General features: G+C 26.7%; 2 protein-coding genes across 8 annotated transcripts in view; both read left to right on the top strand.

The window, feature by feature from the left end:
* The window catches only part of LOC129987912 (A-kinase anchor protein 9-like), a 74619-nt gene extending 63351 nt beyond the window's left edge, over nucleotides 1-11268 (top strand). For all 6 annotated transcript variants that reach the window (XM_056095909.1, XM_056095910.1, XM_056095911.1 and 3 more), the window contains 9 exons: nucleotides 1128-1275; nucleotides 1482-1611; nucleotides 1751-1796; nucleotides 1893-1960; nucleotides 2987-3062; nucleotides 3157-3336; nucleotides 4954-5329; nucleotides 9533-9623; nucleotides 10664-11268. In XM_056095909.1, the coding sequence (XP_055951884.1) occupies nucleotides 1128-1275; nucleotides 1482-1611; nucleotides 1751-1796; nucleotides 1893-1960; nucleotides 2987-3062; nucleotides 3157-3336; nucleotides 4954-5329; nucleotides 9533-9623; nucleotides 10664-10778 (1230 nt within the window). In that variant the 3' untranslated portion in view covers nucleotides 10779-11268. The remainder of the gene's footprint in view (nucleotides 1-1127; nucleotides 1276-1481; nucleotides 1612-1750; nucleotides 1797-1892; nucleotides 1961-2986; nucleotides 3063-3156; nucleotides 3337-4953; nucleotides 5330-9532; nucleotides 9624-10663) is intronic.
* Nucleotides 11269-15232: 3964 nt separating this feature from the next.
* LOC129988756 (tRNA-specific adenosine deaminase 2-like) lies at nucleotides 15233-23817 on the top strand. 2 transcript variants are annotated; one of them, XM_056097023.1, is made up of 6 exons: nucleotides 15233-15292; nucleotides 15780-15884; nucleotides 17913-18063; nucleotides 18683-18786; nucleotides 20984-21056; nucleotides 23693-23815. In XM_056097023.1, the coding sequence occupies exons 1-6, from the start codon at nucleotides 15272-15274 to the stop codon at nucleotides 23728-23730; spliced, it is 492 nt and encodes a 163-aa protein (XP_055952998.1). In that variant the 5' UTR covers nucleotides 15233-15271; the 3' UTR covers nucleotides 23731-23815. The 2 variants fall into 2 exon arrangements, with proteins under 2 accessions (XP_055952998.1, XP_055952999.1); XM_056097024.1 differs by having other exon boundaries at nucleotides 15259-15292; nucleotides 15780-15816; nucleotides 23693-23817.
* Nucleotides 23818-26119: the final 2302 nt, after the last annotated feature.

Raw genomic sequence — 26119 nt, 5'->3', positions numbered from 1 at the left:
AGTTTTATTAATTAGTTTTGCTTCCTTCTTATAGTGACTTATTACTTTATGATGATGAATATATGTATAAGTATTGATAAAAACTAATTTAAAGGATCTTCTATTGATTCTTAATGACTTATCAAAATCTCACCTATGTTAGTGCGTGTGTGCATGTGTTCTCCTTTTTTTTCTTACAAAATTAAAAAATTTTCATTTCTACATGATAAAATAAATTTGTATGATACTAAATTAATTATTAATTTTAATAAATTGCGACTTCTTAATCTAATGGAAATCTGATTTGCCCTTGTGCTTTTTTTAGAAGTTTTAAATTAGTTTGAGAAGAAGTTTGGACCATGTTGGAAATATTTCTATGTTATTCTCAATAGTGTTATCAAATTGTGCATTTAATTTGTGTCAAATTTCAATAGGTTTAACATTTTTATTTGTTAAATATTTTTTGATTATTCACTCTTTAACTCCACTAAGTATTTATGTTTACTTATCATTCTATGAATAAATAAAGAAACATTTAAAAAATATCAAATAATTATTTAAGCTTTAAATAGCTTATCATAGTTACAATAGCAGCTTACAATAAAATTATCTGCTGCTATTAAGAAATTCTGATTTATAATTGATTTATTCTCATAACATAGTTAAGTTGTTGCATGTATAGAAGATCATTTTTTTTATTAAGTTGCTGTTGTTCTATACTTTGCCGTTTGATTATTTTAACTATTAGTCACAATTTTTGAGATAAAAATTTATTAACTTTCAAAATCAGTGCTGGGGCACAGTCTCTGGAATAATCTCTTAAGGTACTTGATCCTTTATTTCAACCAAGCTTTTTCCAATTTTTTTTCCAGTTCTAAGTGTATATATTCAAAATACACTAAACATAGAAAATTTAAATTCTATTTTATTGTTTTCAATAAGAGAAAATGCAAGTAAAATTCATAAGTGAATTGCATATTTGTGTTATGAAATTGTTTTGTTGGTTTGCTCAAATCTTTCCATTATGTCGTCAGAAAGAAATAATATGATTAAATCCCAAATGTGTTTTAGTAATTGAATTTTATGATAATTAAATGATCTCTTTTAAGTCTTTTCATTTACTTGAAGTATTTTATAAATTTTATTAGGTTGATAATCCAGCTAACCTGAAGCTAGTCATCAGTAATTTGGTTGATGAGTTGTTTAATGCAAGAAAGAAATTAATTAAGTATAATGATGAAGTAAACAAAACTCAAGAGAAGTGCTCACAACTTGAAGAACAACTCAACGCTGAACGTAAGTTCCAGCAATGTTTTGATCAAATCATTTCCAAAATTCTAAGGATTTTATTATTATTTTTTGAAATCATTATTTCAAGTGTAATGTTTTTGTTGTAATTTGAAACTTAAATTGGAATTTTAATAAAGAATTTTCTTGTTTTATTTTCAATTATTTCAAAATAAAGTTTGAACTTTTGTTAAATTTGTGTAATTATTCTTTAGGCTCTAAAGTGTATATCATTGCAACAAATTTAAATCAACAAACAAAAGTTATTAAGGACCTTGAAGCATTATTAAATTTGAGGACGTCAGAAGTTACTGAATTGAAAAAAATACTTGCTAATGAAAACAGGTAAATTTTATCTACATTTTTTTTTAAAAAATTATTTTGTTTTCAGTATTTAATATTCTGTGTATTTCTGATAAAGAATATGTGAAGTGAAAAAAAAACAATAACAAATTATTAATTATTCCCCCCTTCCTCTTTGAAGTACACATTACCAGCAGAATTCATTAGAAAAAGATGGTGTGTTACAGGTAAGTTATCGAGAAAATTTTCACTTAAATATTTTATTTTTTACCTTTTTTTTTCTCCAGATAAAATATAGTCTTATTTATTTTTCTTCATTTTAGCATCATAGTGAGAATTTGACACCTTCATCATATGATGTTGGTTGCTTGAGAAGTGCAGATGAACCTAGGTATATTTTTCACTCCTTTTAGTTTTGTATTTTTCTTTAAAAATTTGGCTTTTAAAAAGGAATTTTACATTTTATAAACGATTTATTTCCATTATTAATATATTTATCATATTCTCTTTACATGCTTCAAACACAGAAATATTTATATTGCAAACAAAATTTGTATGCTCATGGAATGAACATAATGGCAATAGACTCAAAGTTCTATTTAAAAAATCTGACGAAATAAATCATGAAAGTTTTCTACCTATTCGCCATTGTTTGCGGCTTTAAAAAATGAATAAAAATAAACTACCCAAATAAGAAATAATTTAATACAATCTGAATCATAGTTTAATAATCATAGTTTTAACACAATCTGAAAAGATTATAGAATACCTTTTTTGTTTCATGTTTTAATCATTGGAAACATTCATTTAATAATTCAAATTCCAAATATAAATTATTATTTGTGTTATAAATAAACACAATTCAAAAATGCTGTTGCAAAAACTATTCTGTATATATAACTTATTATACAAAAACTATTTTGTATATTCTTCTTTGGAGTATGTTTTCTAATGTTTCATTAGCTGTAATTTTAAGTTTACATTTATATACTCCATTGTGTTACTATTTTAATATGACTGCCTTCTTCGAAGTTATGAAAAATTTTGTTGTGACAGCTTTTACTTTATTCAAAATTTACTGTTTTAAAGCTATGAATTCCATAAAATTCATTTGTAATAAAAAATATTCAGATAGCAAATGCTGTGTATTTTGTTTTTTTTTTAAAAAACTTTTAGCTTATAAAACCCTGAATTTATGTGCATTCCAAGATAGTAGATGACGAATAGTAATAGTCAAAGTCAGTCAAAGATAGTAAAAGTCAGTCATTTTAAAAATTATATTGGAAAGAGAGGAGGTTGAATGTTTTGTCTTTTATTGATTAAAAATTTACTGAATCATATTCCTATAAATTCTATTTTAAAAAATCTGACAATTCTCATTCTTCCCTCCCCCCCCCCTCCCTTGATTTTCTTGCAGATCAGCAGACAAATTTTCCATGTTCCTACCTGAAATAGAAAGTCCAAACCTTCAGAAATCTGTAGAAGACATTGGGGTAAGTTTTATATATATATATATATTCATTAAATTAATTTTATAAAAACATATTATTCTTGTTATAAAGGATTTTTTTCTTATATTCCATACAGGTTTCTCGAGAAGGCCTGGCATCATTAGCTCAAGTATCCAAAGAGTTAGATCTATATCTTGACCGATCAATTTCTCAAGAAAGCATCAGTCAAGGATCAAAGAATGATGTCTCCAGTGTTAGGGAGGAACTTATGTGTATATTTGGAGATAAAAGGCATCGGGGCTCCTATGATGCAAAGGTAAAAAAAAAAAAAAAAAAAATGCATATAGTTATAAAAGAAATGAGATGTGGATGGGATAGGAAAATTTATTAATATGAGTACAATATCTTTATTGGTGTCATATCTGAGTGCTTAACATTATAGAAAAGTTAAATCAGTTATAACTGAATTGCCACCTTTTTTATGAAGACTATTGCATAAAAAATATATGGATATTTTTTTTAAAAGGTACCTTTAAAAATGGATCCCAATTATTTCTTTCAATTGGAAATCCATAATAGGGCATCAGAAGAATGTGGGGTATTGAACTTAAGAAAGTTGAGTAGAGCCCCATTTATTCAATATAAAAAGAGATTTTTAATATTAGATAATAGAAAAGGAAATATTTTGACTGAAAAAAAAAACTAATGTCATGCTAATATTATCCATGTTACATTGAATTTTAAGATTAAAAAAAAAGGATGCTATTTAACAAAAAAAACTTTGCTTTTGCTTAAAAAGATTATGCAACATTTAAAATTGGTGTGTTGAAACAAAGCAGAAGTAAAGGTAGCTCCTGGGATTGGTATTTTCCTATTTTCTTTATCACCCCATGATAAGTAAAAAAATTTTATATTCACACTTATTTCACTCTCTTAAGTGTTCAAATTATTCCAAAACTATCTTAATTCATTTAATCATTTCACATAAGTTGTAATGCCATTTCTTGTTACCTTCAAGAATCTAATCAGCTTATATTCTTCAATAAAACTAAAAATGCAATTGCTTGAATATTTCTTGTTTATCTTATTCTAACATCCAATAAATAATGAAATAAATACCCAAATAAAAATAATGAAATAAATACTCGAATAAAAATAATAAAAACTAAAAAGAACCTTTTTCAGGTTGCTTTTTTAATTAATATCGAATTGATTTAGTTTAAACAAACAAAAAAAAAAATGGTTAAATTTTATCTTCTACAAATGTTCAGCTCTCTGTTGTTGAGGTTGTAACAAGAGTTGAATATGATATATCTGGAAGGAAGGAATAGAATATAAACGTGTGGTTGTTATTTTTCAGTCATTCTGTTCAATTTTATCAATTGTATTAATAAGGTTGATATATATTTTTGTTTGCTTTTGTTATCTTAATCCTTTCTTGTTTACTTCATATGATTTGTTGTTTTGATTTTAAATTTAACCAGCATAATTGGCCTCACCAAAACACTTTCTAATATTCTAGTAAAGATGTTATCCCTGTTAGCATGAAATTGTGGATAAAATTTTTATTGCATTTCTTTCCCCCTTGTTATATGAATTTGTCACCATTTCAATTATAATAATTTAGTATTCAGAATATGATACAAAATTATACTTGTAAAACTATGCATGTAAATAAAATTTACTAAAGAGCTTGCTATAATGATTTAAAGCTGGATAAATGTTAAGATGCATGGTGTATTTTTAGACTAAGTAAATGTATATTAAAAGCCTTACACTTATTATATCCATACTAATTATCAAAAAGTTTATATTTTAGTATAATTATATAATTATTTATATCAATTATCAGTATAGTTATATAATTTATGTCATTTTTATAATAATTTTTGCTCCATATATTAATTATGTGTTGTATTTATTTTAATTTCAGCTCCATGGACTTTATTGGGTGTATAAACGAAGCATGAGCTACAATAAATCTCTAGTCTATCAAAAGAAATATCTATTAATGTTGTTAAGAGGTTTCCAAGTCACAGAGAAAGCAACTTTGGCTTGGCTTCATCGTATGGACAATGATATTTCTCCAAGATCACAAGGGGATGATTCTGTTGTGAGTAGTGAGCCTCCCTTAAGGGGACGATCTCTGTTTCGTTCTGGTGCTCTTGTAATTGTTGCCATTCAGAGAATGAAATTTTATGTGAGACGTTGGCGACTTTTGGCCAAAATACCGTCATCCCAAGTTGTAGATGCTGAAATAAGGACAGTTTTTCAAAGCTATTCAGCATTTTCACCAACATTAACTCCTGGTAAAAATACTTTAAATTTTTTTTCTTTCTAGAATTTGAAATTATTTTTCATGTTATAAATTATATTTCCTAAAAATTAATTATTTAAAAATAGATGCAATTATATTTACAATCGTTATTTTTATTGAGATTATAATTCAGTATAATAATATTTTAGGACTGAACAATTGTAATTTGTTTTTAATTCTAAAAAATTGTTTGTTTATACAATATTGAAATTTGCTGCACCCTTCTATCCCTGACATTGCTCCAACAGTAAAAACAAAAATAAGTTAGTATATATAGTTTTATGAAAAATTTTAGCATTATTGCCCTATATATTTTTCTTCTTTTTCTGTATGGGGGTGGGGGGTGAGGGTCTTTTCTAAGGCAGTTCTGTATTTTTATTTTTAATAAAACTTTATGAGAGACCATTAGCTTGTAATTCAAGTAAGTTCCTCAATTTAATAAATTGAATTAAAATTTCTGAATCAAATAGTTATTTTTGAAAGATGTAGTAAAAGTGAAGATTCAGACCAGTGACTGCCATAAATTAAATAAAAAGTAAATAAGAATGTAATTTTCTAACATCATTAGATTACAAGAGAATTGACAATTTCAAACATTACCTAACTCAGCAAAGACCATTAGATATATCCTAAATCATTCAAGAAAGAGCAAGGGAGGTCTTCATCAAATATGTAAGGGGAAATTTATTTCTTAAAGAAATGCAAATCTAAAGACAGAGAAGCAAATGAATGTATTTATTTGCTATGAAATCTGCTGTCATATTATAAAGACAATTTTAAATGAATTGCATTTTCATATGAAATTAGCATAAGAAATGAATGAAATATTATTAAAAATAAAAATAATTCTATATTTCACACAATTTGGGCTGTTGAAATCTTACAAAATTTCCCACTGCCACTACTTGTTTCTGCATGATTCACTTTCATTGCCACTCTTGAATAACATTACTTCCTTCTATTCTTAAACATAAACATCTCCTGGGCAAACCCAAATTTAATATCAATTTTATTGCATCTCAAATCAATGACTGTAGTTGTATAGATAAAAATAAATTACAGAGGAAGGTATTTTTTGATGATGTTAATATATGCCCCTAACAATTAAGGCTCAGATTTTGCCAAGTATATATTTATATTTGTGGTAATTAAAGGTTTAAAAGATAATTGTGTAAAATTTGAAATTGGCTAAAAAAAAATGTCTTCTTTTTTTAAAAAAAAATTGCATTTGCCAGATTTTTCTATGTTTAGTTTCAATTTGAGGTGTTGTAATCAGTTTGTTAAGAAAATGGATTCCGTATGTAATTTTAAATAGGATTAAAATTCAAATAATTGCAGTAAAAATTCATATGGTGCACAACAAACTAATATCAGTAAAAAAAATGAACTTTGTTATATATACAGGTGGTTATCAAAATAATGGAAACGCCTTACATTTATAAAGAATCCTTTATTAGTATGGTGTAAGACTACTTTTGCCAAGTAATACAGCTTGGATTCGCCTAGGATTTGATTCAGATAGTGTTGAATAGTGTTTAGAGGAATATTATACCATTCTTCCTAGAAACATTGTGAAAGTTGTGGGAGAGATGTGGTGGAAAATATCGATTCCGTATTGAACACTAAAATATATTGAGGTCGGGTGACTGTGCGGACCAAGGCAGATATTTAACTTCATCTTCATGTTCATCAAACCATGATTGGGCAGTCTCGCTGTTTGGATAAGTGCATTATCATTCTGAAAAATTCAATCTCTTGCAGGAAACAAAGTTTATATCTTAGGATGGGCCTGGTCAGCTAAAATTTATTTATACTTCTCCCCAGTTATCCTTCTTTTCAGGATTTTGATTGGGCCAGCAGAAAACTCCGACATGGCTGCTCATACCATGACAGATCCACCTCCATGCTTGACAGTTGGAAGGAGACAATCACGATATTTCGTTTGTGCAGGTGTCCTCCAAACATGCACCCCTCCTGTTGTAGAGAAAAGTGTGAAACATGATTCATCAGACCATATTACTTTCTTCCGCTTATCAATCGATCAAGTTTTGTGAGTGTCACACCACTGTAGACGATGTTTACCATTAACATCTGTGACAAGTGGCTTGGGAATTGCTGCTCAGCCATAAATGTTCTGTTTATGAAGGTGCCTTCTAATTGTAATCACTGACACTAGAAAATCTAGATGGGAATTGAGCTCTGCAGTCACTTTTGCTGCAGTTGTTTGCTTTTTAGACATACATTCCATTTCAATACCTGTATGTCTCTTTCCCTGAGCTTCTCTTTCCGACCACTATTTTGCTTTGCTGTGCTGTGTGTATGTTAACATGACTTTAGACACTGTAACTCCAGAAACGCCTAAAAAGAAAGAAACGCCCACATTTGCTCCGGCTAGACGGGCTCCTACAAATGGCCTCTTTGAAAATCTGAGAGGTTTGACATTTTAAGCTTTTGAAAGAAATCCAAGAATTACAGAACTTAAATAAAGTTAACACATACTACCAGAGTATATACATTTCGTTTTATTAAAAAAAGACTGGTGGCTATTATTATATTATAAAACTCACAAAGTGCATTAAAAAATGTCACTTTTATTCACAGTTGTTTCCATTATTTTGATAACCATAACATATTTTTGGTTTAAGTAGAATGCAGGTTTGAAGCAGTGAAGAGACTTGGTATTTTTAATTCCGTTTTATTCTCTCTTTAATATCCATCCAGGAAAGCATAATTATTAACAAGAAGGCGCAATGCAGTACAAAGCAGAAGGCAAAAAAGGGGCGAAACCAATAATCACTAGTCTTAAATAACATAAGATTTCTGGCCGTACGCCAATTCAATACACGTGTTGACCTTTTCAAAGACACCAGAGTATCACTTTCATTTGAAACGTAGTTCTGATGGTGCATTATTTTTTACAGAGGAATTAATTAAACCAAAAGTGGAATTGGATCACGAAATAAGAGAATTTTTTATTATGGTCTAAATTAAGAGTTTAAAATATCGTTATATATATATATATTAGGTAAAAAATGTTTTATGCTCTAGTACCTTAAAAGAATTTATAGTTATTAAAAAATGGCTAAAACTCCATTTATTTTTATCTTGAGTGATAAAGGCAAAGTTAAAATGTGATGCTTTGTCTCTTAGAATATATAGAAAAAAAGGATTAAGAAAAGGAAATTTGTGTTATTTTAACAGTTTGGAAAGGGCATTATAAATTTTTTGGAAGTGAGCTAGAACTGAAACTAAAGAATTGCTTGTGCAGCATTTTAAAACAATTAAAATTTATGTTATTACATACTGATAAACACTGTGCAACTGAGAAGTTAAAGTATTTTTAAATTTGAATCTGTGCTGGTAGGAATTAATTTTATGAACACTATGAATGAAGAAATGAAATTATTACATTCACACATATTTAGAAAATTGTTTCCAAAATTATTCTAAAAGAAAAATATATAATGTCCAGATTTTACATAGCAAATTAAAGTTAAATTTATATGGAAAAAAAAATGTCTCCCTGACATAAAACTGAAATTTAGTTTTGAGCATCTCTCACTCTTTCAAAACAAAACAATTCAAAAACTCTGAAAGTTCACTATAAAAATTCAGCAGTTACTGGTAGTATTTAGTATTCTATGTCTACATTTGTATAAAAATGTGCCCAATTTAGTTAATCTCATCATAACACCTAGCTCCTTAATCTAATACTATGTTATTATTAGTTCTGTTTTTTTTTTTTTTTTTCCCTCCTTTCTAAAGGTAATTAAAAAGTACTTATCGTTTCAGATAAAATTGATTATTCATCCTGTAAAATAAAAGATACTAAAAAAATCGATTGTGAGAAAATTTTAGATTTTTGCTGCAAATTATGCTTTTTTTCCTAATTGTTAATGCCAAAAGTGTTCTATTTTACTTGAATTTACACAACTTTCAGCAAATTTCAGCTGTAACAAAATCTTTACCACATCTCCACTGATAAGATTTGATTTGGATTTAAATTGTAAAATTTTATGTTGGATGTATTAAAATATTAAATAAATGTGCAAAGATGTATTAGTAAGTAGTTTGTGCAATTTATATAAGAACTGAGTCTAACTCATAAATATTTGTTTTTGCTGTATATTTATTTCATTTCATGCATTTACAGGTATTAAATAAAAGTATAATATTTTTTTTCTCAATTTTCTAGGTGGATGTAATTTATCATCACTTTCATTATCATCTAAAGCAACATCTGTTAGTGGACATTTTAGCAATAGTCAAAGTGTAACAATTTCAAGGTAAATATTTCAGTTGGCAAGATGAACAAATCATTCTGAATGTTGCTGTTCATGTACTTCGGATTTTATTTATTTTATCTTTTTCTTTTTCATGGGTTTCCCCCTTCCCCCCTCTGTTTTTAATTTACTATATGTCACCTCATTCTTCTCTTACCTGCCAAGAAAAAAAAATTAAACAAAATTCCTTAACTTTTAATGAACTAAAAATTATTGACAATATATTTATACCATTTAAAATTCATTGTAATTTAAAAGATCAATAAAAATTAATTATAAACTGCTCAGAATATTCTTTTTTGTATTTAGTGCATCTCTGAGTTTGTATTTAGTGCATCTCTGAGTCTTCTAGTTTGAAACAAAAGAATTGAAATGTAATAATAACTGGAAGATAAATTATGTTCTAAATATTATTCTATGAAGTAGTATTTTTCAAGATTTACAGTAAAAGTTCTGATTATCATTATCTCTTAGCAAATACAGTGATGTTATGTAATGATTAGTAAATATTAGTGATATAATAAATATAGTGATTATACTGAAAAGACAGATCCAAAACATTAACTATTTGTTAAATAAATCATTGATCAAAATTATTTATCAAAACTTTGATTAAATTTGCTGTTTTCTAAAGTAAATAAACATGTGCTGTAGAAATAAGAAGTGCTCTATTTAACATCTTGGCTGCTGTGGGGATCACTGTTCACCAGCAGGTCATATAAATTACATTGTAAGAAATTCCGTGCAACAGTCAATGTGTTAAGGATATTTAGCATTTTATCACTTTCATCTAGCTAATGAAAATGTACCTACATGTTTCGTGAAATTAGTCATTAATCTATATAAATGCCAATTTCTGTAGTTAGCTTTAGCAAAACTTTCAAAAGTTTTCAGTTTATATACCATACATACCTATCTTTGAGGCTTTAGGGCATGACTAGAGTAGAATTGTATATTTCTCTTCAGATCTCTCTGTCTGTCAGATTTCAGCTTGATTTCAGTAGAATTTTTTATACATTTTTAATTTGCACTTTCATTTTCAGGTGTGAAAATAAGACAAAGGAGAAATATTCCACTCCTGATAAAAGGCAGCTGATTGAGTATGTCCGTCGTTTAGAAACACTTCAAAAACAACTTGGATTGGACAACTTCAGATGATGTTCTATTAGAATTATTGTATATAATGTATTTAAAATAATATTTTATTCATTAATGCCAAAGAAAAGTGTAAAGTTTTATTATCCTTTTTTCAGAAAATCAAATATTTATAGAGATTATTTTTAATACAAAGACACTAAAATTGTGTAAATTTTTTGCATTTTTGTATATATATAAAAAATAATTATAATTTGTTGATATCTAGTTGTGCCTTAAAATGTTAATCTTGAATTTTATCTCAATGACTTGCAAAATAATTTTGCTTTGAATTTTTTTTTTTTTTTTTTTTTTTTTTATCTGTCTAATTGTGATTTTTGAATGGGCTTTTGTTCTCGACCTTAGATCTAAAAGATGTTGCTACATATTTTCCTACTTGTGTTCTTAAATCACATTAAATTAGCATGTTACATAAATTCATTGTTGAAATGTGTGTTGTATGGTTTAAGTGTCAGTATTATTGCTCACATAAATAAATATTTTGTGCCTTCCATTTGGTTTTATTTTATTTTATAAAAACTTTATATCAGTTCTTGAAAATAAGATAAAATAATATACCTGGATCACATTGCACAATTGCATACTCCATTAATACATAATGCACAGTCCAGTCACATTAATGTGATGATCAGTCAAAGGCCAGCATAATCACCTTTTGCAGTGCGGATAGCTATGTGATGGGCTAGAAGAGAGTCAGTTAGTGTCTTGAAGGTGTTCACGAAATGTAGAGCCATGCCGACTCCAGTGTCGTGGCTAGCTACGCTAAGTATGCAACTGAAGGTTCATGGCGCTACAACCTGATCGAGGTAGTCCCACAGATTCTCAATTTGATTTAAATTTAGGGAGTACTGTAAATTCATCATGGTGCTCTTTGAACACACGTATATACTACGAGCTGTATGACATTCGCTTGTAGGGATGAACATTAGGGTGGAAAAAAAATTGCTTTTTTTTTTTTTATTAGATTTTAGTTTGGTAATAGTGCGGAAAAGCTGCCTTTTAGGTACAAAAACAATTTTTAAAAATTTGGTTGCAATATTACATTATCTTGAGGTGCTGAAAACAGCTTGAAATTAGTAAAAAAAAATGAATAAATGGAAATTTTTAAAATGGGTCTTTAAAAATTTTCCTTAGATTTTAGTTTGGTAATAGTGGTGAAAAATTAGCTTTTAGGTTCAAAAAGAATTTTAAAAAAATGTGGTTGAAATACAACAATGTCTCGAGGTCTTGCAAAGAGCTTAAAGTTTTAAAAAATAAAAAAGATTATAAACTGATAAAATATTTTTATGAATTTTTCGTTCCTATAATGTTAAAAAAGATTATTTTAATGTTAAAAAAGAGGATTGCATATATAAGCATTACAATTGGAAAAATTATTAATTACAAAGTATAATAATAATAATAATAAAAATTATGTCAAATTTTGCGTTTCTTCTGTATTTTTAATGATTACAAATGTTGCAGCTGCAAAATGCTTGTTTCTACTTCATTGTCACCTTAAACTGTTTTTCTAAATTAAATTTTGGCATATTCACACGTAAGTCAATTTTTACTCATATATATCCTTCTCTTGCGATTGAACTACAGACATTTTGAGCTGATTTCGCCACCAGTTTCACAACTTTTCCAATTGTTTGCATGCTATAAGGACGCCGGGGAAAGTCAATAACCGAGTCCTTTGTACTATTTGGTTCAGCTTCAGATGCCTTCTGTATGAAGTCTTTTAGAGAATCACTAGAAACGTTTTAGAAAGGGGAGGGGGGTCACATCATTTTCAAGCCATGAGATCATGTCTTTTAAAACATCTAAACCAAGTTTCCTTTGAATTTTACGTTCATTATGGTTCATCCTTAGCATGGACAAAAGGATATTTTCTGAAAGTAGCAAAGAAGCCATTTCTTTGAATAATCTGGTCTATAACGTTCTTGAAATCGTCAGAGAGATAGCGTGAATATGAAATAAAATTAAAAAGATGTTTTGAACCATAAGTAGATGAAAGTTAACTATATATATTAAACCACACAGATACCTGGTAGTTTTATCTATTTTTGTCTATTTGATGGATCTGGTTGGTTTTCCTGTTTTTGTAAAGGACATTGTTGTTCTTCAGCGTTGTCATTGTCTCCAGTAATCTTTTCTAATGCACTGGTATTTTTTTTTTTTTTTTTTTCGTTCTTGATTAAATTTAACTATTCTCAGTAGTTCTTTACTTTTTCTTGTTTTTTTCTTCCTCAAAGTGATTGTGGAAGCAATATCAATATTACCTATAACCATTTCCTTGTTAATGCGTTGATCGTTTAGAAACTTTTATACTATAACTTGCATTTTTTTTTCTTTGATACAAGTAAGCAATATCAAATAAACGTCTAGCTTCTCCTCTAAATTCTATGAGGTTGGAATCAAACTTATCTGACTTTTCTGCTTTTAGACTTGAATAAATTCCTGTATTTAGCATGTTAAGCTTTCATCATTTGTGAAATTATTTGTTAGAAACAACGGGAATAGAAGTTCTTGACTATATTTGTTCTATTAAGGGAACTAAAGTGTCACACATTTCGCTTACAGAAGGATCCTTCTCTGAAGCAATTTTGAGGTTATGTCTAATATAACAGTATCACTATATTTGTAAGTAGTTAGTTCAACTTCAAACAAATCACTAAATTTCTCAAAAATAGAAAACTCCGCTATTTGTCTTGTCTTCACTAATTTAGACTCAACCATTTTTACTCGCAGCAAAGCAGATTTCCTGAGAAGTAATTTTCAGAAGGACAATATTAGGGGTTCATTTTGGGAGACCTAAAGCAATTCTCAGAACTATAGTTTGAATAATGTTGCATGCTTTAAATTGAGTCTCGGAAAAACCAAGTCAGTTGAATGAACACATGTATATCTGGCTGGATCTGATGTTCTCCCAGCAACTCATTTGCAAATATTAATTCTGTATTCTGGAGCACCAACTCACTCCAGTTGTAAATAATATCAGAAATTACGTGAAAACTACTAACAGACTTCGTTGGATTGGACAATATGATCTGTTCCTTGATTGTTACAATCATCAAGTTTGATTCTCTTGGGTTCTGTTGGCTAGCTAAAGGTGTGGTCCATTAAATTATAGCGGAATACAGTGAAAATCTAATATATTATTCTATCTATTTTTCTTTCAAGCAAATTATTGATATTCAGAGAGACAAAATGAACCCCGCCCCTTTCACATTTTTTGAGGGTAGTTGTTTGGTATTCATACATACATGACTAGCAGAAACAAGTTTGCGTCAATCAAATTGTTTCACATAGATATGATTAAAGAATTTTTATATATTTACTACAATTTACAACATCTAATTCATTTTACTATGTGAGTAGTTTATAAATTACTTATTGCCATTTATTAGTCATTACTATCTCTTTTAGTACAAAATACCAAATAACATTGTATGTCCTGATCTTCCTGCCATTGGTCAGCTTTTAAAACATCGGGGATATATCGTGCAATATCTTGTAATAACATGGATAAATTACTACTCAAATATTTAATTTATTATTTAACTGTCACATGTCTTTTCTCTTCGCAATAAGCGTGATATTCATTTCGTTAAATAAAAATCTTATAATAACAAGTTCTGCATTTTCAACTATAAGAATGGTGTTGTTGTTTCTAATCCCAGGTGTTATAGCTGGGCTCTACCAACTCCATGAAACCAAAGATCTCTAAAAAGTTCAAAAACAATAGCGGTTCCCTTAAAATCTCAAATAAGAATAGTGTACTTCCTCTCTAGTATTGTGATAATCTGTATATCAGACTGATGTACATGTTTTATAATTATCGACTTTTTCTTCAAATAAAAAAAAAATCTCTTCTTTATAACAGTATAACTTGAGGGAGCCTCTTTCCTTCATTGATTTAAAATCCTTATCTTTTATATTTCGTGTATTAAAAAGACCCTTTCTCCTCCACAAACAGGCCGCGGTGGCCTGGTGGTAAGGTCTCGGCTTGTGAGCCGTAGGGTTTCAGGTTCGAGACACGATTCCACCGAAGAACCGTCGTGTAAGAGGGTCTGTTGCACGTTAAATCCGTCATGCCAAACGTCCTCCCGCTGGTGTGGTGTGGCATGGAGAGGGGGCTGGTGTGGCATAGCCCTAGTCCCAAAATAGCCCTAGTGTTACTTTACAACGGGACGTTAATATAACTAAACTAAACTAAACCTCCACAAACATCTCTTTAAGAAATGGAATGAAAGGTAATCGATTAAATAATTTACTAACTAGATTACTTTGGGTAAAGTAAAAGTAAAAAGTACGTTTCTTTAATTTTCTTTTTTGTATAAAATTAAGAATCATATTTAAATTCACTTAATTCTGAATAAGTAAAACATACGAAATTTGACTTCTGGACTCACTACTTCATTGCAATAAAGGAACAGTAGTGATAAACCCAACACTGTTTAAATCAAAATGAACTGAACTGAACTGCTGCTAGTAAATGTAAACAAACAAGCATGGATCTAGCTTTTCAGTTGGTATGAATATAATATTTTATTTAATGATATTTTATCATTTATTCGTCGTTGGACATATTCACTGTAAATCTCATGCAATTATATCGACAAGAACTATACTGTCTTCAGAAGACGACATAATCTCGCATAAAAATCGACATAAAAAAAAGCATAAAATTATAAGTATTAAAAATGAATTGTGCTTGTCACTTGTCTATACATTTTTTTTTTTACCCTTCTACTCATTCATGATTGTTTGTAGACATTTTAAAAATAATATAAATAGAGGCATAAAACAGTCTGAACAAACTTTTACTTTTCACTAAAAAATATTTTTTTCACATTCTTTTTTTTTGGGGGGGGGGAGGGATATTCATATATTTTTATAAAAATATATTACATTATTTAAATTAGAACAAAAATTATTAAATTGCTTTATATATTTTGATTTTTTAAGGCAGTTGATTGATATCAAGGTTATTCTGACCCTCATTCCTTCTTGTTTTAGGCTGAAGATGGTTTACAAGCAAGAGAAGTACCTGTTGGTTGTATAATGTTATATAAAGATCAAGTTATTGCTTCTTCCAGAAATACTGTTAATGATACCAAAAATGTATTTTTTATTTTTTACACTTTGATTTTTTTTCCCCTTTGTTGGCAATAAAAATATTACAAATTTTTTATTCTTTATTAAAATTAATATTTGATTTGGAGAGTTTTATTTTAACAAATATTCTGCTGAATATAAGCTGAATGTTAATTTTCTGTGTTTAAAATAATATTTAGCCAAGGCTTTCTTGGTTAATTATAACGTTGTATTAAGAATGGTAACTCATATAAATGCCCATTAAAAACTTTGCAATGGACAGTTGTATATATATTAAGGTAATCAGAAAATGATTTCAAAATGCATATTATGAATATAGTTTTGATTTTTACATATTAATAATTACAAAAAATTGTAATATACATTTAAAAGGTATATATTTTTTTTCCGTCTAAAATTAATATTTATTAATAGTTTGTTATGTTACAGACATTCCATTGTCTGTACAGTTCATGTTGCATTTTAAACTTAAAAACCAGCAAAGGATTTTGAATAAGTGCTCCCAATTATGACTCCTACTAAAGGGAAATTTATTTCTGAAGATTAAGGTACGAATTATTAAAGTACAGTTGCCTGAAGAAGATTTAAGAATTTAATGACCTAGATAGTGAAGCATTGGGGTAAAAAAAGGGGGACCTTAACCAAATCTTTATTCGCAAGAAATCTTTAGAAATAATGAGCAATAAAGATATGAAATTTACAATTCTGAGTTCCACTCTAGGTCAATTGAGCTATTTTTCAGCTTTCAAAATTGAATGTTCCTAAAGATATTAATAAACTAATAATAAATAAACCAAACTTTAATATTTTCCTTCAGTTTTTTTTTTTTTTTTTGCTAATAACATTTGAAAAAAAAAATCTAATATGAAAATTATTTATATAGTGACTTAATGAATGATATCTCCAATCTGATATCTATATCTCCAATGAAATTTAATTAAGTGCACTGTGATGCACTGTTTAGTTTTTACAAATTTTTTAAACATTCCTCTTCATTATTTTAATATCATTCATGATAACTGTTTTCAAATTGAACCATAAAGATTGATCTAAGAAGAAAATTTAGGAATAGTATCTTTCCTGCCAGTGCAACAACCTCTCTCCTCTTAAATAAGGAATAGTACATTAGCTTATAATTATAAAAACCATCATATAAAGAAAATTTCTATTCTTTCTGTCAGAATGATTGGTGAGGGAAAAAAAGGAATACTAAGAATTACTAGACCTTAGCCAATATGTGAAAGGTATTTTGATGAAAAGAAGAGAGATAGTTTAGCTGCTAAACAAAGGGTCAGATGTCATTTAAACAAATGCCAAAAAAAAAAAAAAAAAGCATAAAGTGTAGTAATCTGAAACTTTTTATAAAATTTAAAATACTGTAAGTATTTAGACTTGGAAAATAATTTTCACCCTAACCACAGTGTATCAACTCATACATATAATAAAGCTTAGTTTAGATCATTCACAAATACAAATTTACGATTTTAAATTATATAAATTGTGCGTAAGCAGTAATTTAATATTTGACAAAAGGATGAATCTGGAAAGAAATCAATCATCTGGCTGGAATAAAAATAGCAACATAAATTTTTACTGTAATGCAAAATTAATTATTGATCTACTTAGTTAGATTTAATGAAATGTATTTATTCAACATCTTATGTTTTCTCTTTATTATGAAACATTTTCTGCCAATGTTTATTTATGAATATCTGGTTACTTTTTATGTTCCAAAGGTGAGGTTCAATTATCGATTTTCAAATACTCTGAATACCTTTAAAATTTTTTAAAAAAATATTTATTATAGAGTATTGTTATATCACATTCAATACCTAAAATTATAAATACACTTATTCATGTAAAAGTATATATAGTTTAAAAGTTTTTATCTTCCATTTTAACAAGAACATTCAATTAAATCTAGTATATATATATATCCTTTAACCATTAAGTTTGTTGATATAGTAGAACATGAATAATCATATAAGTCGGAATAATGATTTTGTAAAGTTCCTATTCTTCAAATTAATTTAGGCTGTGAGGCATGCAGAAATTAATTGTATTGATCAGGTGATTGACTGGTGTAAAGAAAATAATGAAGATATGTTAAAAGTATTTCAACAAATTGAAGTTTTTGTTACTGTTGAGCCTTGTATAATGTGTTGTGCAGCTCTTCGTTCTCTATGTATCCTTTTATCATGACTTATTGATTTTTAAAAAGTTTTATACATTCAAATTTTATTTGCATTTTTGATTTTTAAAGGTAATATTACTTTTGTATATCATGAACTAATATTATATTAGTTCATGATATACAATAGAATTTTTCTTTTATAACTACAATCAGACCTCATTGATGTAGTATAAATTATTTTTCAGGATAAATGAATACATCTTAAAACTTGCCTGTTTATGTTTGTGATCAATCTGTAAAATCTCATTGCAGCATGTAAAATGTATTTATCTATTCATTACAATTAAATAAATGGTATCAAAAGTAATTTAGGAAATTTAAAATTAAAATGCAAATGCATTATTTTATATGTCCGATGAATAAAACTAAACAATCTATTAAATTTAGATTTAAATTTGTACTTTTAAAAGTGCCATTGTTTTAAAATTATCTGTTACAAGATCTTCTTGTACAGATTGAAATATTATATATTTTAAATTTTGTCAGACAATGCATCAAGGGTAGTTTAAAATTCTCTTTTAAAACTGCATATGATCCTATGTTTCATAAGATTTTATATCATTAAAATATTCATAGTTTGTGTGTTTGCTTTTCTTTAACTATTTTCTAGCTGTATCACGTGTGACATATGGTTGTAACAATGATCGATTTGGTGGATGTGGTACTGTTTTGAATGTTCATAATCACAAAGGCTTTTTTGATAAAGAATTGAAGGTATAACTTTTTATCCCCATCTGTAATTAGTAAATGAGAAAAGTTTTCAGATTTTATGTCTAAAACAGAGGTTTTAAATTTGAAATATTTTTACTGATAACTTAAGCAAAAAATTTTATCCTTTTAATTGTATATAATTTAATCCTATGAACTGTTTAATATACTTCCATCAATTGAGAAAAATTATGTCAATCTGAAGCATTTTGTGTTAATAATTAATAAATATTTTCTGAAATATAAAGCAAAATTTTCTTGAAACCATCATTAAAATTCTTAAAAATGTTTGTTAAGCTTTTAAATTTATTTTGTATACTTATTCAGAATAAATCTAGAATATATTGTAAACATCTGAGATTATTGAAGAAATATAACCTGTGAAAAATGAAGTAGACTGGGCTCCTTGGAGCTAAAATAATTACATTTATAAGTTATATAAGTAAAAAAAAAAATCTATGAAAAAGAAAACGAACTCATTATTGTTTAAAAGAAAAGTTGAAATATATATATGTGTGTGTGTGTGTGTGCTTGCGTGCGGGCGTGCGTGTGTGTGTGTGTATATTTTGAACTTGGAAATTCAAAATACTTTTTCTTTAATACATTTTCCAAAACATTCTTATTAAGTGGAAAAAGAAGCACAGTAATATTCCAGTAAATCTACAACAGCTTATTTAAAATTAGAAATGAAAAGAATAAAATAACAATAAAACTAATAAATAAAGGCTCTTCTCCAAAATATCTTTCTCTTTGACTTTTTTGAATGAGTTGTGAAAATCATCCAACAGAAATTTCCCTTCGTATGAATATCCCATTCTCTCTGGAATCATCATCTATTACCAGTATGCCTTGGCATAGTTGTTCAGTTTGTCTTCATTAGTATCACCAAACCTTTCAAAGATATAGTCTAAATATTTGCTAATATTAAGCATTTATACTGATTTTACAACGAAAGTTTTTGCAACTGTTAAGCATATTGTTAACTAAAAAAAACTGTTTTCAGCCTTATTATTGTTCAATTTTTTTTGCAAAATGGCAAATAAGCTTTACACTTTTTGCTTTATCTTATACATGGAATCTTCAAAATAAAGATGTTTTATGAGTTCTTTGATTTGAGACCCTGCATGAAGTCTAAAGTTAAAGTTTTATTGTACTTTTTCTAATACCTTTTTTTTTTTATGTATGTGAAGCATGAGCTATCCTGATCAAAAGTTTTCATGAACTGTTTTTTCATTAGTTCTGGCTTTATGAGTAGCAAAAACAAGATGATTCTGGTTCATTTGACTAAGAGTTGATTAATAATACTTCTTTTATCCAAAAACTATGCTGTTTCCTGTAGCCCATATTTTTCTTATGTAGTGGTAATGTTTGATTCCTCAACTCCATAGGCACAAGAAACCAGAATATTTTATATTGTCCTCTTTCTAATCAAGGAGAAATTAATTATTTTTTAAGTCTACATCTTATTGCCCATTAATGTTCATAAAACTTAATCTTCTCCAAGACCAAAGCTATAGTATTTATTTTTCTATATCTGTCATGCTAATAATCTTTCTTTTTTTACCCATTTCAAATAATTATCTATTCTAGAAATAGTTAATAAAAGATTTATTCTTTTATGTATTTCACAATTTAACTATTTTGAATTTCAAAAAGGGTAATTGATAGAGAATAACTGTTTTCATTTACATTGCACCCTGAATGTAATTAAAAAAATCTCAGTTATCAAAAAAACTTTTATTGTAACAGATAATTATTTTCTGCAAATCATTGTAATATATAAAATATGCATGGCAATTGATGAATTACTACTTAATGAATTATTAAATTTTATATTTAGCTTACAAAAAAAAACTTGTATTTTAACTAATTTTATGTATTTAAGGTTGGATGAAACTCAAAGCAAGATATTTTTTCTTTACTTCCTTAAGCACCAAATTCATTCATTTCAATTGTCACTAAGTTCAAAAAAAAAAAAAAAAAAAAAAAAAAAATCACACATAATCAAAGATTAAACTTTCTTTATTACTGTGAAATTAAGAATGTAAAAATGCATTTTGTATTTTATATCTGATATGCGAAATAATTTTAAGATTTATTTCCAAATTATTAAATGTTGCTTGGTGGGCAGAACTAGAACTAGGCAAATTCAATATAAAATTCTTATTTCATTAGAATGTGTTACATAGATATTTCATTTTAGATCACTTCAGGAATTCGGAAAGATGAAGCTGTTGACCTCTTGAGAAACTTTTATAGAGGTGAAAATCCTAATGGTAATTTTCTTTTCATGTCTCTTGGCCTATCTGTTTTATAAAACTAGAAACAGTGCCAAATTTTTTTCTTAAAAGAGCAATATATTATATAAATTCAGTTTTCATAAATAAACATTTATTATGAAAAAAAAATACAGAAATATTTCTTTTTTTATATATAAGGTCCAACATCATTATAATCCAAATATTTTGGTAATTCATTAAAATGCTTTTCCAAGAAATATTTTGTTGAAATCCTTGTTATTAAATAATTAGCCATTTTTTGTAACAGCTTGTTTGTTCTTCTACAAAATCAACAAATATACAAGTTGTCTCATTATATTACGTTTTCTCTCATTTCTAAAATTAAATATGTTAAATGGTGTAATAAATGAAGATTTAACTCATGAAGACAGATTTTTATCGTATCAAAATTTAAAATTTCAGTTTGCACATTTCAATTGATGTGATGCATTCACATGTGCATTGCTAATATAACTAAACTAAACTTGAATTTTAACTTTAACTTGTATTTTTCAATTTGATTGTCTTCACATAAATTAGATGATTCATTTCTATATTATTATGATAAAAGTGTTAAAAATTATAGAAATAAAATTTTAAAAAGAATTTAATCCTAAATTCTTTGTAGAAAATTACAATATTTTGAGGGATTTTTTTTTTTTTTTTGTAGCATAAAATATATTTTGTGAGATATTTGATAGTAATTTATCAACTTCTTTCTTGGTCAGTCACATTTAGAAACATAACAAATGGCAACTTGTTTTGCCCTCAGATGATAAATATCTTTAAATTGAACTTATTTTGGCATGATAATCTCTACAATTTAGATTTTATTATATGATGAAATTTATAACTGTTTGAGTAAAAATAAATAAATGAATAAAATTCATTTGCAGAATGGAGATTAATTTCCATAACCTATTATTTATTATAGCAGAAATATAAAAATCCCATCAAAATAGCTTCTAAATATTTAAATTCATATTTTTTTTTTTTTTTTTGTTACAAAATAAAATTCCTATTTATTAAAATTTGATTCCAGAACATAGAAACGATTCTTTTGTGATTAGTAAATCGTTTAACGTTCCAATTTTAAATTATGAAGAGAACATATTTTGTTACTTTCCTCCTTTTTCATAATGTAGAAAAATAAATAAATGTTGAATAGTAAATACTGTGAAATTAAAACAAAATAATTACCAATATTTTAAAGTTACGCTTCAAAAAATAGTTATCCTTTCTTTGATAACTTATTAATTTTAAACCACACACACACAAAAAATGTATATAATAAATTAAATAAATATCATCCACATAAATTTATTAACAAACTCAAAATGAATATCATATATTAGAGATTTATTTCTTGTATTTATTGAGTTGAAAGACAGATATGACAAAAGCCTTCATATAAAACCAAATAATTAAACAATGAAATAATGCTAAAAACTGGAATAAAATTCACCTATTTAAATGAATTTTGTTGCTCATCAATTTATAAACCAATGGTTTAGAAAAAACAAAAAAGCCCACTTATACTTATAAAGGGCATATTTGTGTGTATGAGTTGTTATTATGTAAGACAAATCTCAGATTTATAGCCATTAAATTCAGCATAGGAATGGGGAAACAAAGGAATTTTAATTCCTTTATTTCATGCACATTTCAACACGTTTTTAAAAAAATTTCCTTTTAAATTAGGATTTTAGTTAATTAAAATTTAACAAAATTTTGAAGTTTTAAGACCTTAAATCCTGAAAATATTATATTAGAACTTTGATTTGTACAACATTTTAAAATTTAAAAAGTTGCTTTTTTTAATGATACCAGTTTAATTTCTAAGTAATTTTTTTCTTGAATTTTGAATAAAAAATTATTTAATTTTAGTAATTAATTTAATTGTTGCAATTAAATTCAAATCATTTTTATTATTTCATCAAATATTTAATTACATAATTTTCATTCCTGGCTAGAAAACAGAGATTCTGTCAGTTATCTGAACATTTACATGATGAATAAAAAAATTAAAATTATATTGTCATAAAAGACAATGTAAGATAGATTACCTAAATGCTTTTTAAAAGTTTTTAAAGGCTCTATGAAGTCATGTGATTTGGATTCCTCCATTTTTCTTCTGTTGAAAGAACTATGAATATCGTTATGCAGAAGACATTCATAGAAATTGAACATAATCAGTATATTCACAAAACTAGCTAGTTACTTAAGTTATAAAGTTATGAGTTATGTACTTTATATGTACTTTATATCATGAATTTTCTAGAGTTAAAATAAATATGAGAAATTTCACTACCATTATTACATAAAGGGGAAAAACTAAAACTCTTCTGTTCCTGTATTCAGTTTGGATGAATCTTTAATTATTTTAGTTTCTTTGAATAGTATTATGATATAACATCCTTTCAATATTGCTGAAATATGTATTTTCAATTTTTATTTTTTTGTTTTTTGAATAATCTGATATATTTATATAAAATTTATTTTTTATGCTGTAAAGTGGAAAAAATTTGTTATTGAACATTTTTTTTTACAACTTTTCCAGATATTTTATTTAAAGGCTATAAAAGTTCGGAATAAAATGCTATTCTAAATGTAATCTTTTTCTTTCCTTATAGCACCATTTCCAAAGGTGAAAAAGGATGCAATTTCTTGATGCTAGCTTTGAAAAAAAAAATACATCTATGACTGGAAATAAATCATTTCCATCATATTCTGTGATATCATATATTTTTTTTTTACTGTTATTTCTAATGATACTGTTAATAAATAAGTATTTTGAGAAATAAATACTTTTTTACTGTGTATAGAATTAATTTTAGTGGAGTTTTATTTTTTAGATTTTCTTAACAAAAAATAAATTTTTAAGCAGTTCAGCTGTTAAATAGTGTGGTTATTATTCCATTAACAAGGCTCTAATAATTGCTAAAATCTGATAATGAGCATTATTGCTAACACTGCCAAGTTATTACCAATATTAGGTAGCTTTTACTAATAAAATATCATAACATTTTATAATTTATGTAATGCCCATATTTTAAATGATTTTTACTGGACTGTTTCAGTGTTAACTGAAGAATAGTGTAAGAATAATTTTATTTTATTATGAAATGGTTTAGTTGATAATTTATTTCATCACCTTGCTTAAATTACCATTTATTAAATTTCATCTATCCTTTGAAATTAATACTTTGTTTTTGAAAGATAATTAATAACACTAAGAAATTTGATAGTTGAAAAAAAAGGCATAATATTCATTTATACTCTTCCGTCTGTTGTCCTTTTTTTAGTTAAATCCATCAGAGCCAAATGTCCTTCCACTGGTGTGGTACAGAAATTTGGAGAGGGGAGTGGCAGTTCAGGTGCTGTCCTCCTCAACTGAATACACCTTAAAATTTTGAGGTCCATTTTAAAATAATCTTGAAGCTACTTTAAAACATATGTAAATATAACTATACTAAACAATTTTTTTTTAATTTTTTTGTTTACGTTTGGTATTAATGTTTTTATAAGTGAATTGGTAATTGTTTTAACTTTGCTTACCATGTGAAAATCTAGATTTGATAGCCAGTATATTCGTATATCAAAATGAACTATTGTCAGAATAATAATTCACTTTGAGCTTCCATATATTTCCAATATTTATGTTTATTTCTAAATTTATTAAAATAAAACTAATAATATTAAAGTTCATCAAGAAAAAATGCATATGCAGTAAATGTTTTATTTGATAAATAAAGTGCAAAATATTTGATTTTTTTCTCTAATTTTAAATAAATTCCTTTTCCTACTCAATTTATCAAATTCTATCTATCTTCAATTCATTGATTGAAAGTCCAATTCTAAATTATAAGTATTCAAAAGTTCATTTCAAAATTTGTTTTTCTTATCACAAGTAAATTTAGAACATTAGTTATTTAGAAAAAATGAGCTATTTTTCAAACTTTTAGAAAGTAATACAATTTTTGCAATAAATTCTCACAAGAAAATTACGTTTCTTATATTCAAACATGAAATATTTGAAATTATTGAAAAATATCTTTTATGATTACATAAAAAATTATATAATCTATTTAATGTTAACAATTAGTATCAATAATTATTAAATACTTATTTAACTTTAAAAATATTTTTACAATTTACCGACCAGATATCAATATAATTATTATCACATTAATAATGTAACAAAAAATTTTATTCTCTGTCCCTTCAGTATGTTCTATCAGTAAAATTATGATCCAATTTTTTTTCCATAAATAAAGACTGAAATGAGGAAAATAGAATTTTGGATATTGAAGGGCTTACAATTGCAACAAATACAATTGTAAATCTATCCACTGTAAAATTTTGTAAATAATAATATCCTTTCTCTTTTATTCGAAATTAAATAAAAATGTTATTTTCTAAAATTATTTATTTTTAAAAATACTTTACCTAAGATTTTTCCTTACTTTATTATGTTACAAATGTATATTTTCAGATTATTCTTACTTTTCTTAAAGTAGCTATTCTAACTTAATGGAAGGAGTAAATTCGTAGAAATTATAAGTAAATGTGAGTTTATTTCTGGTCTGCTAAATGATTTAAACAGAGAATTGAAATGATCAAAATATTAGAAAAGGCATTTTTTAATTAAATTTTTTACTAAACGCTTCTCCCACGCAGCAGGAAATGCGTTGTATGAAATTTTTTATCATAATGTTTTTTAAAGCATCCATCTGTTTCTTTTCCTGTCTGAAAAATTATAGCATGCAAAACAACGTTGATTTCTATTGTTCCATATTAGAACAAAACACAATTAAGGAGATTAGATCTGAATTTTGATCTTCATTTCCTGTACATCAATATTTGTTCACTAGAGTTCGTAACATCACGCATGATGCGAATTCAAAAAACCCTAATATTGGCATTTGATTCATATCGCTTACGATGGAAAAGGAAATCTTTACTTTTTCTATTAAATTAAAACGGCAAAGGACACTTTTAATAGCTGAAAGCATTAGAAAAGTTGCGTTTTCATGCTAATGAAAATTGTACTTAAAATA

Source organism: Argiope bruennichi, chromosome 10, assembly GCF_947563725.1.
Source record: "Argiope bruennichi chromosome 10, qqArgBrue1.1, whole genome shotgun sequence".
Lineage (NCBI taxonomy): Eukaryota > Metazoa > Arthropoda > Arachnida > Araneae > Araneidae > Argiope > Argiope bruennichi.
This window is presented reverse-complemented; position numbering and strand designations above follow the sequence as displayed.